General features: G+C 41.5%; 1 protein-coding gene across 1 annotated transcript in view; it reads right to left on the bottom strand.

The window, feature by feature from the left end:
- Positions 1 to 12,383, bottom strand: part of FLT3 (fms related receptor tyrosine kinase 3) — a gene marked incomplete at its 5' end in the record, with an annotated part of 51,944 nt that overhangs the window by 36,575 nt on the left and 2,986 nt on the right. Inside the window, 3 exons of the mRNA XM_080799397.1 lie at positions 1,263 to 1,392; positions 5,647 to 5,762; positions 8,421 to 8,623. Of these exons, the coding sequence (XP_080655523.1) occupies positions 1,263 to 1,392; positions 5,647 to 5,762; positions 8,421 to 8,623 (449 nt within the window). The remainder of the gene's footprint in view (positions 1 to 1,262; positions 1,393 to 5,646; positions 5,763 to 8,420; positions 8,624 to 12,383) is intronic.

Here is a 12,383-nt window from a genome sequence, read left to right as displayed (position 1 = left end):
GGTTTGGTGCCCCTCTTTTTTTGTTGTTGAGAGAGAAAAAGAGAACGAATGGAGAAAGAAGAAAGAGGGAAAAAAAGACAAGAGAAAAGGAAAAGCACCATTAGGTTTCAATACAGCACAACAAGGTGGGTATCTTTTCTTTGAAGCCCAAAAGAGGACTATGGGGGAGAGGAAAAGAAGAATGTTGCAGAAGTCACCCATCCGCAGAGCTCACAGGGAAGAGGCATGGCGAGACGCAGGAGGGAATTCAGTGGGTCTCAGAACCTCACACGGTACCCCCTTTCCTCAGACCCTTATCCCTCCTCAGCCCCCCACCCTCACCTCCTCATCCCCACTGCCATGCCCTCCCACTCCCTCCACCCCCGCACCACCTCCACCGGGCCCCCACCCTGGTGCCCTCACTGTCACCCCTCAGCCCCACCCTCAGCCCCCACTCCACCCCATCATCCCCACCCCCACCGTCTTCCCACTCTAACCCTTACCTTCTCATCCCTATCCCATGCCCCTCACACCCTCTTCTCAGCATAAGACAGACTTGGATTCCTCCCAGGGAGTTACCCTAACCACTACCTTTCCGAAAGCAGGGATTGCTTTTGGAGCCTGTGGGTGATTACGTTTCTCCCCCTTATCACTTTAGCCAAATGTATTCTTTTCTTTGTTGACATATCATTCCTTCATGATATTTTTTTTCTTATTATAAGACAACAGTAATTGAGTTCACTGTAGAAATTTTGGAAAATACAGAAAAATCCAAAGAATTTTACTTGCCCATATTTCTACCACCCTGAGATAACAACTATTATTATTTTGGGGTGCAGACTGTCCATCTCCCCCCCATGCTTATGTTACATATGTATCTACAGGTAATCTCTTCTTTGTCCTCTAAAATTTGCGATTACATTCCTACCATTTGGTAACCTATTTTTTTTTTTTTACTTTTTCTCCTGCTTAGTACCATTTTTCATCAAAATTGTTTAGTAAATTTTTATTAGTTCAAACTGCATGAATTCTCACTTTGTGAGAGCGTAGCTATGGCACCTATGAAAAACAAAAGAAAACACGTATATGGGAGTATCTGCAGGCGCCAGCCTTGCAATGAGCTAACGTGTATTGATTCATTTCATCACTGTAGCGTAAAGCAAGTACTATCCCATCCCCATTCTTCTGATGAGCCAATTGGTACATACAGTGTGATGTCAGCTATATTAGAAAAAGACCAAAAAATAAAGCAAAAATAGTAATTACCTCTATAAATGTCATACCTTTCACTCTGTGCATCGCAGAACACCCATTCCACAGTTGGTTCTGGAATGCTCTCAGATATGCAGACCAGGGCGTCCTGATTTTCCATTTTTCTAAAGTAAGGTCTCCTTAATGTGTAAAGCAGTGTGTCTAGAGTATCATAAATTAGTAACATTTTAATATTTTAAAACCAATTGTCTTAGCAGCCCCCTCAGAAAAAGAATTCTGCACTATTAAGGAAGGTTAAATATTTTATACCATAGCAGCCTCTTCTGCTCCCCTCCAAATATGTACAATAATATATCTCCTCCATTCCAATATATTAAATTCAACTCTGGCTGAAATGTCTACTTCAGCATTTGTCCTCTTAGCTAATTTCTTGGGATATTTCATAAACCTACAGACAACTGAAGTTAAGTGGAGTGAGGTCATGTAAAAATACAAATAGTGATTTGCATAGGAACAAGAAAACGAGAAATAACAGTTTATGCTCATATATTTAAGACCCAGCTTTCTTCCCATGATTTATTTTATCTAGAAGTAGGCAGAAATATGCTGATACAAAAACACAGAAATACAGTAGGAGAGAGTTAGAATTGGAAGAGAACTGAGAGGTTCAGTTTCGGCTTCCTGTTCTTTTTGGACCATCACACCTCCCCTCTCCCCCCCACCCCCATCTTTGGCTCCCCACAATGCTTAAGGTACAAACTTTCCACTTCTGGGTAGACCCCCTCTAGCCACAGGAGTTCACTACCTCCCTGGGTGGAGCATTCCGTTTATCAACAAACCTTTTCCTTTAAAAGAAAGATTCCCTGTTCTAAATTCCAATCTCTGATCTTATAATACATTTTGTTTAAAAATATTATATATGTGCACACAAAAGAATATATGAAGTGTACATTTCAAAGCATAATAATAAACACAAATGCCCACAGACCCGTATCTGACTTAATAACTAGAATATTAATAAATATCTTCAAATCTATTTTTATGCTCCCCACCACCTCAATTCTAGGTAAACTTTATCCTGAATCTTGTATTTATCATTCCTGTGCTTTTAAAAATATTTTTACCACATAGATGTGTGTCCCCCAACCATATATTGGTTTGTTTTGTTTGTTTCTGATCTTCAAAATGTGGTATCCCTCAATATGTAGGTTTCCATAACTTCATTTTCTCATCCAGCCTTATGTTGGTGGTTTTGCCTTATGGTTTTCATGTAGCTATATTACATTAATTTTTTTTACAGCTATAGAGCACTCCATCCGTGAATATATTACTATTATTCCATTTTCTTGCAATGAACATTTAGCTTGTTATCAGTCTGCTGTATTTGCCAACAATGGTACTATGAACATTCTGTACTGTACTGAGGCAGGTGTGTAAGTTTCTTTAATAATATACCTAGGAGGAAAACTGCTGGTTTATATGATATGAGCATGTTCTGCTCTACATATAACAATAATATGCTTTCCAAAGTGGTGGTACTAATCTAACTTACATGGCAGGACATGAGATTTCCTTTTGCTCTGTATATTGACCAAGACTTCTTAATTTTCAACAATCTAGTGGGTATAAAATGGTATCTCAGTGTGGTCTTTTTTTTTTTTTTTAAGATTTTACTTATTTATTTCTCAGAGAGAGAGAGTATAGGCACAAGCAGGGGGAGGGGCAGAGGGAGAGGAAGAAGCAGGCTCTCTGCTGAGCAAGGACTTGATCCCTGGACGCTGAGACTGTGACCTGAGCCGAAGGCAGATGCTTGACAGACTGAGCCCCCCAGGCACCCCTCTCAGTGTGGTCTTAATTTGGTTTTCTCAGTTATTATTTTAACATATTTATTGACAATTTAGTTTTCATGTTCTGAAAGTGAAATGTCCACTCATCTTTTGTTCATTTTTCTGTTGTTTTTTCTTACTGATTTATAGAAGCTCTTTACCTATTATAATTATTAATCCTTTATTGATTACATGAATTGCACATATCTTTTTTCATTATGTGATGGTTTTTATTCTTTCTTGCAATTTCTGACCATTGATCAGGCCCCACATAGGCCTGATCCCATGACCCTGAGATCATGACCCAAGTTGAAACCAAAAGTCAGTCACCCAACCAACTGAGCCACCCAGGAGCCCCGCCCCCATCCAAGGTATTTTAACTAGTTAGGCCAGGTTCCCTGACTCATATGCCAGAAGAGTACGTTACATTACACTGCCATCAGTCTCCTCCCTTCAAAATATTTTCTTCTCTGTGCTAAACATTGTTAAGTCCTTCGGCTGTTTGAATTTAACCAAGTTCTTCACTATCTGGCTGCTCTGTTTTGTCAATATTCTTCTGAGAAGAATAATCATTCATTCATTTCCTGAACCTAGACATTCCATTCTCATGAATGCTGCCAAAGTTCAGCTTTCCTTTTTTTTTTTTTTTTTTTTTAAGGTAACCAGGCTTTAACTGCTGGCTACTGCTAAACTTGTGGTTTGCTAGTAAACCCTTTCCTCTTTTTCACATTGGCTGTTGCCAAGTCTCCCCCACCTGATTTTTTTTTTAGCCTCACCACCCAGAATGTTAAAAGCATGTTACAATTTACCTGAATAGTTGTTGTTATATTTTTACACTATAAATCTGAAGTGCAAAGAAGATACCCTACATATAATAAAGACAACAGGAGACACCACTTACCTGACACAAACTCAACTCTAAACACTTGGCAAAAAAAGAAAGACGGCAAGCAAAGAATCGTTGATTCCCTTCCGACCTGAACTGAACCACAGAGACCTGCTGTCCCACTGAGCGGGATCAGGGACTGAGGAGGGGACAGGGAACAAGACCAAAATCAAAGAGAAACAAAAGCTCTCTTTTGATTTTTGAGCTTTCAGGCCTCTGGTCCTATACATATCAGAGTAAACTGAAGGGCTTTTCAGAACTTCTCACAAATTTTGACTCTACCTAATTTTTTGCCTTACAGGCCGATTTTAGAAACCTACCACCCCACCCCCGGCCCCAATTAAGGTGACACTTCTGGGGATCTAAATGGCCACAGGTGCTCTTTAGGTTAGTAGCTAGGACCACAGGCACCAGGGCAGAGTGGTGCAGACTGCGTAGACCTGGCCTCCAGTGGTGCCCAGTGTGTCTGTTTTCCCAGCCGCGTGAAGGGGGAATGGCTGTGAGGCAATGAGATGGTTCCAGCAGCATCCCCCTCAGCACGGATGGTATGTGTAGAACACCGCCCATGGTTATCCCTGAGCCACGGCACCACCGTGGACTGAACCTTGGCTTCGAGCCTTCAAGTCACTTAACAAGGAAGAGGAAGCCTCATACTCAGGTGTGGCCAGGTAACCTAATTTAAAATGGCCTAGGGGTGCCTGGGTGGCTCAGTGGATTAAGTGGCTGCCTTCAGCTCAGGTCTTGATCCCCGAGTCCTGGGATGGAGCCCCAAATCAGGCTCCCTGCTCAGTGGGAAGTCTCCTTCTCTCTCTCCCTCTGCCTGCTGCTCCCTCTGCTTATGCTCTCTCTATCAAATAAATAAAATCTAAAAAATAAGTATATAATATAAAATGGCATAAACCTAGAGATTTGGGAGCATTGCCTTAGTCCCTAAAGGCAGTAGGATGTATGTGAAGGCACCTACCTCTAGTCCCTGCGTGTCGTGTGACCTGAAGTGTTCGGTGTCTACGGAGCTGAGTGGGAGCAATTCCTAGGCCTGCACAGAACTGGGAGGAAACGAGAAGCCGGAAGGCACACTCGCGGGATGATTCTGCCAACCGCACAGTTGCCTCCGCAGATAACAACATTTGGATGGTTCCTGGCGGTTTGCGGAGTGATCTAGCATTTGTACAAATCAAGGATCCACGAGCTCCATGTGGTTATTTAAGTCCAATTTGTAACATCTTAACATGAATGAAAGTAACACCGTGGTCCTCAGTCACACTGGCCACGTGTCAAGTGTTCAAGAGCAATGTGTGGCCGGTGACTACCTTGTTAGAGCGGACACGGACATCTTCCGATCTCAGAGAGCTGTACGGAGTGGTGCTGAGATCTTTCAATCCTGTGAGGTATGTATTTTTATCCCCATTGTACAGATAGGCAATTTGAGGTTCAGGGAGATTAAGTGACCTGCCAAGGGTGGTAGGAACAGTTCCAGAGTAAGAACCCAGGACTTCTAACTCCAAGGTCAAAGTCAAAATGTTTTCCATTTCTTCCCTGTCAGTCATGTCACTGAAAAAAGGGGGCTGAACAGAGAATGTTCTGAGAGTCCACAGGTCATGCCGGATGGTTGAAGTGAATTCAACTATTCAACCACATATTGAGGGAAACCTGAATATTGTGTCCCCAGCAGCTGGCAGGAAGCTCAAGGGCTAAACCACTCCTTTGGAATACTGTGAATACCCAGTAGCGAGGTGCACTTACTTCTTATACTCACTGTAAACAGTATTGTGTAATTGGTAGCTTCGGTCTGAATGAAAAGTAGGTATTCTCCAGCTTGGGTTTCTGTCATTTTCAAAATGACCATGGAAACAACTCCTCTGAAGAAAAAAAAACAAGAAAGAGAACCGGTTACTTTGGAAAACGTGTGAAACTAAAACATAAAATTTCACCCTGAGTCAGCGGGCAGCACAGGGGGCCCACATTCCATCTCTGACTGTGGCACCAGGGGCTGGCAGCTTCTCACTCTGCCGGAGCCTGGTTAGTTTGACTTGGACTTCATTCAGGCCCTCCCCTCAGAGTGAGGGACCTCCATTCCAGCACATTCTCCCCATGCTTCTCAGGCCTCTTGGAGGGACAAAATGCGCAGGCTTGGGGGGTTCACTCCTGCTGGCAAGAGCAGACCATTCCCCTCAGTGACAAGCACCTCACAGTCATGTTCTGTCACCTGGCCACCAGCCTCACTTCCCCACTTACAGACCCACATGACTGTACGAGCAAGATGCCCAGAGCTAAGGAACATTGTCTTTTGTATGACTCTCTCTGTAGATGAAAGAATTCAAGCAAAATCTAACACAAGCCATTATCCTATGTGAAGGAGAAAATCACATATAGGTAAGGAGAAAGATGGCCCGGTGTTCGCTCTTTGAACTTCTTAGGGGCTCGATACCGATACATTTGTCTAGGAGCAATTTTTTCCAAGAAACTTCGATGTGTTCAGTGATACTTGTCCTCATTAAAGCTTACAATATTCTCTAATAGTTTGTTGAGTGATGTTGGGTGTAAATTTATGCTTTCTGACCTTTAGATGCTTATTACTCAAGAGTGTAAGATTTCTCTAACAGTGTTAGTCTCAGCCCACCATCCACTGAGAGGCAGACTCTCAGGCCCTGCCCAGACCCAGTGGACCCATTGAATCAGGATCTGAATTTGAACAAGGTCTCCAGGCAATCCAAATGCACATTTCTGCAGAGACGCCCTGCCCTGCTCTAGAGCTCCAAGCTGCTTGGTTCCAGAATACTATTCATAGGTTAGTAGGAGACATATTTGATTGGTGCCTGCAGACACTCTGGTCCTGTGCTTGCTTTCTCTGAACCACTCATTCTCCTGGTATCATTTGTGAACATTTAATTCATATCATAGGCAACTGGAAGATAGTGATCACAGCCTAGGTATTCAAGCTTTCTAGCCATAAGCCCAGAGCTAGATTTCCATGGTAAGTCGCTATCGTGGACAAGTTGCTAAATAGTTTTGGTATTAACTAATCCACAAGATTAGGTAATACCGATCAGTCAAGTTAATACCTATTAGTCAAGGCCGGTGACATGGACTGACAAATGGGACCATTGGTCCTAAATCAAAAAAGGCAAAATCTCATGGAATGACAAGAACCCTGCATTTGCTTTTTGGTCTCAATCCAGTGGGAAATATTGTGGCATAAAATTTTAATAGGATTACAAGAACATTTCTTTAAGTCAAAATTTTTAATAGAAGAGTGCTTTGGTTTAACCCCAAGGTACAAATAACCAAAAAACAGAAGTGAGTAAAACAGCCTCAAAAGAGGAAAGGAAAATGAATGTGTTCCAAGATTTAGAAGCAAACTTCAGAATTATGGCCGCTGTCCTAAAAATTACTTATGAGTTTATTTGACGTTAAGGGAACAAATGCAAACAGTCTGGTACAAGTCAGTCACAGAAATGTTCCCTCATACCTCAGTCAGGCAGGATACCCACTGTAGGCCATTTGGGTCCCACTTACTGCACGGTTTCTGGAAAGACAGAGACTCCTCTACACCATAGGGCACCAGAACACCCCAAGAACTGGAGAGAAAAGTAGTCTTAGAATTACCAAGGGGCATTTGAATGACTTTTGTCTCTTTCTTCCTGCCCCCATCTGGTCTCAGCAAGAGGGACCCAGATAGCAGGTGGGTGGGAGGGGCACAATCAGAACAGAGTCAGACACAGACTTGGCCATTCCATCACAATTCTTGGCTAAGATATTTTTCTGGATCACGAGATCCATGTTCCATCATACCCAGATCAGTTTCCTATTAAAATACCTTGTGGATATCACTGGCAATTCTGCTCATCATACTGTGAAACAAAATAGATTAAAACCAAATGTTCTTTCCCCTAGCATTTCCCAGAAAGAAGCTTCTGGCTACTGCAAGTAGAATGTAATGAACATTTTCTAACTTTTTATCTTTAAGACAAGATCCAATTAAAAAAAAACAAGAGACCATAAAAATCCCAAATATTCTTTCCCTGTTTGTTTTTACATTTTTCTAACTGCTCACTGCCTTCTTAGGCCCTAACTATATCTATATGTAATTTTTTAGGTACATAGGCTTTATTTTTTAGAGTAATTTTAGATTTATAGAAAAACCGGGTGGAAAGTACAGAGAGATCCCACATATGTTCCCCCCCCACACACACATTTTCCCTATTGTTAACATCTTACATAGGTGTGGTATATTTGTTACCATTGGTGAAGCAATATTGGCACTAACTCAAGTTTGTAATTTACACTAGAGTTCACTTTCTGTGTTAGATATCCTATAGGTTTGATAAACACATAAAGCCATGTATTCATGCCCTAACTATATTTTTAGTTCATTATTTCACTGGAGATAACAGTTACGATGGATACGGATAGATATTTGAAAAGAAACTCCAGGTGAACTACATTCTAAGGCAAGGAAGTTTTCCTCCCAAAATCCTTGTGGGAGCTCCCCACCCCCGCCCCCACTCCCCACTCACCTATTTTGTAAATCAAAGTGTGGCTGGCAATTCAGGGAGCTGTGTTTAAAGACCCAGAGACAGGAAATATTCCCCGGGGTATTGATCAGTACTTGCAGCGTGATGGATGCCAACATGTCCACTTCCACAGTGGCTGCTCCATACACGGCCTCTGTGCTCTCAGGCTTCAAGGCGCACCCGAGGTCTTCGGGGGTTTCTGATGCCTGTGTGGAAACAAGGTGAATTCACTATTCGTGCTTGTTTTTACAGCCTCTTCTTAGCTGGGACCTTTATCAAATAGATTCGCATTGATGTACTGCCCACTGTGCTGGAGAACGTATTACTAACTGAAAATCCTATTATTTACAATTCTCAAAAGAAGAGATAGGAGCACCGGGGTGGCTCGGTTGGTTAAGCGCCTGCCTGCCTTTGGCTCAGCTCATGATCTTACAGTCCTGGGATTGAGCCCCATGTCGGGGTCCCTACTCAGCAGAGTCTGCTTCGCCCTCTGCCTCTGCCCCTGCTTGTACTCTCACTCTGTGTCAAATAAATAAATAAAATCTTTCAAAAAAATATAGAGGGAGGGGGGCCTGAATGGCTCAGTTGGATAAGTGTTTGCCCTCAGCTCAGGTCATAATCCCAGGGTCCTGGGATGAAGCCCCACATCAGGCTCCCTGCTGGGCTTGAGCCTGCTCCCTCCTCTCCCTCTGCCTGCCGCTCCCCCTTGCTTGTGCTTGCTCTCTCTCTCTGTCAAATAAATAAATAAAATCTTAAAAAAAAAAAGATAGATGAGTTTAGGCTGCATTTCTAATATGTTTTACATATGGTTATGCGTTGAACTGTGTCCCCTTGAAATTCATGTGTTGAATCCTAACCCCCACTACCTCAGAATGTGACCTTATTTAGATATAAGGCCTTTCCACAGGTAATCAAGTCAAAAGGAGGCTGTTAGGGTGGGTTCTCATAAGAAGAGGAAATCTGAAGAAGACACACACTAGGAAAAGTGCCATGTGAATATGAAGACGAACCTCCAGGAGTCAAGGACAGAGGCCTGGAACAGATGCCTCCCTCACAGCCTTCAGAAAGAACCAACCCTGATGACATGCAGATTTTAGACTTTTAGCTTCCAGAACTGTGAGATAATAAATTTGTTGTTTAAGTCACCCAGTCTGTGATACTCTGGTATAGCAGCTCTAACAAACCAATATACAAGCAATAGTCATAAAATGCATAAGACATAGGTGACTGCTTTTGTGATTACTGGTATGTAGATAAGAATCTACATAGTAATAGTAAATTGGTATTTGTGTTAGAGGGAATTTAAAAAACAAAATATTTTCTGGGCAGATACCCCCCACAGGCTCATTGCCACCACCACACTTCTTCCCTACTTTGAGTAATTGAGACACATTGAAAGAGGGTGTAGTAGCAACTTCTGTCTCTGGACCCTTCACCTCCTACCCTCAAACACATAGTGTAGCACGCCTAAACACACACACACACACACACACATGCACATGCGCGCATACCCACAACCATGCACCCACAAGCTTCTTCAGGTGAAGAGCAGGGTAGGTCTTCTGCTACTGATCATAAGCCATACTTCTGGTTTTACTTATCCATTTATTCAGCAAGTAACTGATAAGTTCATTTACTCTGTATCTGTTAAGTGCTAAACCACGTACTGGGCACTATGGAAGTTGGAAGAAAAGACATTGATCTTGTCCTTAAAGTGTTTCAAGTCTAGTAAAAAGGAATAACTAAAACACCAGGCGAAATATGACGTACCCTCTAAAAAGATACCAGTTACTTTGAAAGGTAAATTTAAGGGGCGCCTGGGTGGCTCAGGAGGTTAAGCCTCTGCCTTCGGCTCAGGTCATGATCTCAGGGTCCTGGGATCGAGCCCCGCATTGGGTTCTCTGCTCAGTGGGGAGCCTGCTTCCCCCCCTTTCTCTGCCTGACTCTCTGCCTACTTGTGATCTCTCTGTCTGTCAAATAAATAAATAAAATCTTAAAAAAAAAAAAGGTAAATTTAAGTGTTCTGGAACTTCGGAGGAGGAAGATGTAACTACCAAGCTGGGAGGGTTGTAGTGGGGAGGCTTCACTGAAGTCCAGAAATTGAGCTGGATCTTAAAGGAGAGACACAGAATAAAGTAAAAACAAATCAAAACAAGGTAAAAAATCTGCCATACTAGAAGAAAATATTTGCAACATATATTATAAATATAATACCCCTAATATATAAAGAACTTGTTACCAATGAGGGACGCATGACCAAAACACAGTAGAAAAATGGGGAAAATAACGGAATAGGAAGATATTGAGAATAACCCTTGAACATAAGAATAAAATGTTCAAACCCAGTTATCATTAGAGGACGCAAATTAAAATAACACTGAGGTATTACTTCTCATCTATCAATCTGCCAAAAATTTTTCAGTATGACAACGCATGGTGTTGGTGAGGTTATGAAGAAACAGCTATTCTCATACATTTCTGGAGGAATACAAGCCAGTGTGACCCTTCTGGAGGAATGTTTGGCAATAGCTAATGAAATTACATGTGCACCCATCCTTTCAGCCAACAACCCCCGCTCGAGAACTACATGTATAAACCTATACCTACAAACAAGTAATTGCAAAATACTAGAAACCACCTAAATGCTCATACACAGAAGAGTGGCTGAATAAACAATGGTACCTCTACATAATGGAGTACTGTGCAGCTATAAAGAAGTATGAGGACAGTTTCAATGAACTGATTTGGAGTGATCTGGATATACTGTTAGGTGAAAAAAGAGCTACTTTCACATATACTACAGCTCTTGTAAGAAAGAAGGGGATTCAAAAAAAAAAAAGAAAGAAGGGGATTCATAAAATACACACGTATCTGCTCATTTGAGCATAAGAAATCTAGGACTAAGACAAAAAAAAATCTAAAGTGGGGACACTTGGGTAGCTCAGTCAGTTAAGTGACCAACTCTTGATTTTGGTTCAGGTTGGGATCTCAGGGTTGTGGAATTAAGCCCTTTGTCATGCTCCACAGTGGGCATGGAGCCTGCTTGGGATTCTCTCTCTTCCTATACCCCTCCCTCCATGCCTGGCACTCTCTCTCTCTCTCTAAAAAAGAAAAAAAAAAAAAACTAAAGGGATTGGCTATAAACAAGAAGTAGGTGGGAAAAGGATGGAAATTTGGTTATAGGTATGAAGAGGGAGTAATACTTCTTTGAGTATATCTTTTTATACACCTTTGGCTTTTAGGACCATAAACATGTTTCACATACTCAAAAAAATAAACAACTAAAACAACCAGGATTTGGGGGGAACTCAAAATGGAATAGTAAAAAAATTTTAATTATATTACAGATTCATAATGTAACTATGGTAAAGAGGGTGGGAAAGAAACAACTAACATAAATAACAGAAAAATACTACACTGGATACTGTATGATTAAAGGCAAAAAGAACTATACACAAAGACTCTATTCTAGTTTGTAAATATGTTTCTCACTGGAATGTGGGTTAGCAATTCTGAAATTTGTTTATGTATATACCAGGTTTATGTAAGTCAATTATTATAGATAATGAGAACCAGGTTTCTGACTATCAGAGAGAGAAATACAAATATGGAAAGAGGAAAAGGTAGGATAAAATCTTTGATGCTTAATTGACATCATAGCTATCAACATCAATTTATGGTGATCTAGAGATAGGTAAGTAGGTAGATGTAGAGATGATAGAGAGACAAAGTGTTGTGTGTGGTGGTGGGGGAGATTGTATACATACATACATACATTTCCTAGAGGGCCCAGAGGCAATGACATCCCAATAACAATGAGCACACCCAGCTCTCAGACCATGGTTTCTAAATACTACTCTCCAAAAAACCCAGTGTTGTTTTTGTTTGTTTATTTGTTTTGTTTTGTTTGAGAAGTGGCTAATTTTAGGGCTAAGGCAGGAAAAATGCAAGATGAGCCTGAACTGT

Source organism: Martes martes (genome assembly GCF_963455335.1).
Source record: "Martes martes genome assembly, chromosome: 3".
Classification (NCBI taxonomy): Eukaryota; Metazoa; Chordata; class Mammalia; order Carnivora; family Mustelidae; genus Martes; species Martes martes.
Note: the sequence above shows the minus strand (reverse complement) of the source record. Positions and strands in the feature narration are given on the sequence as shown.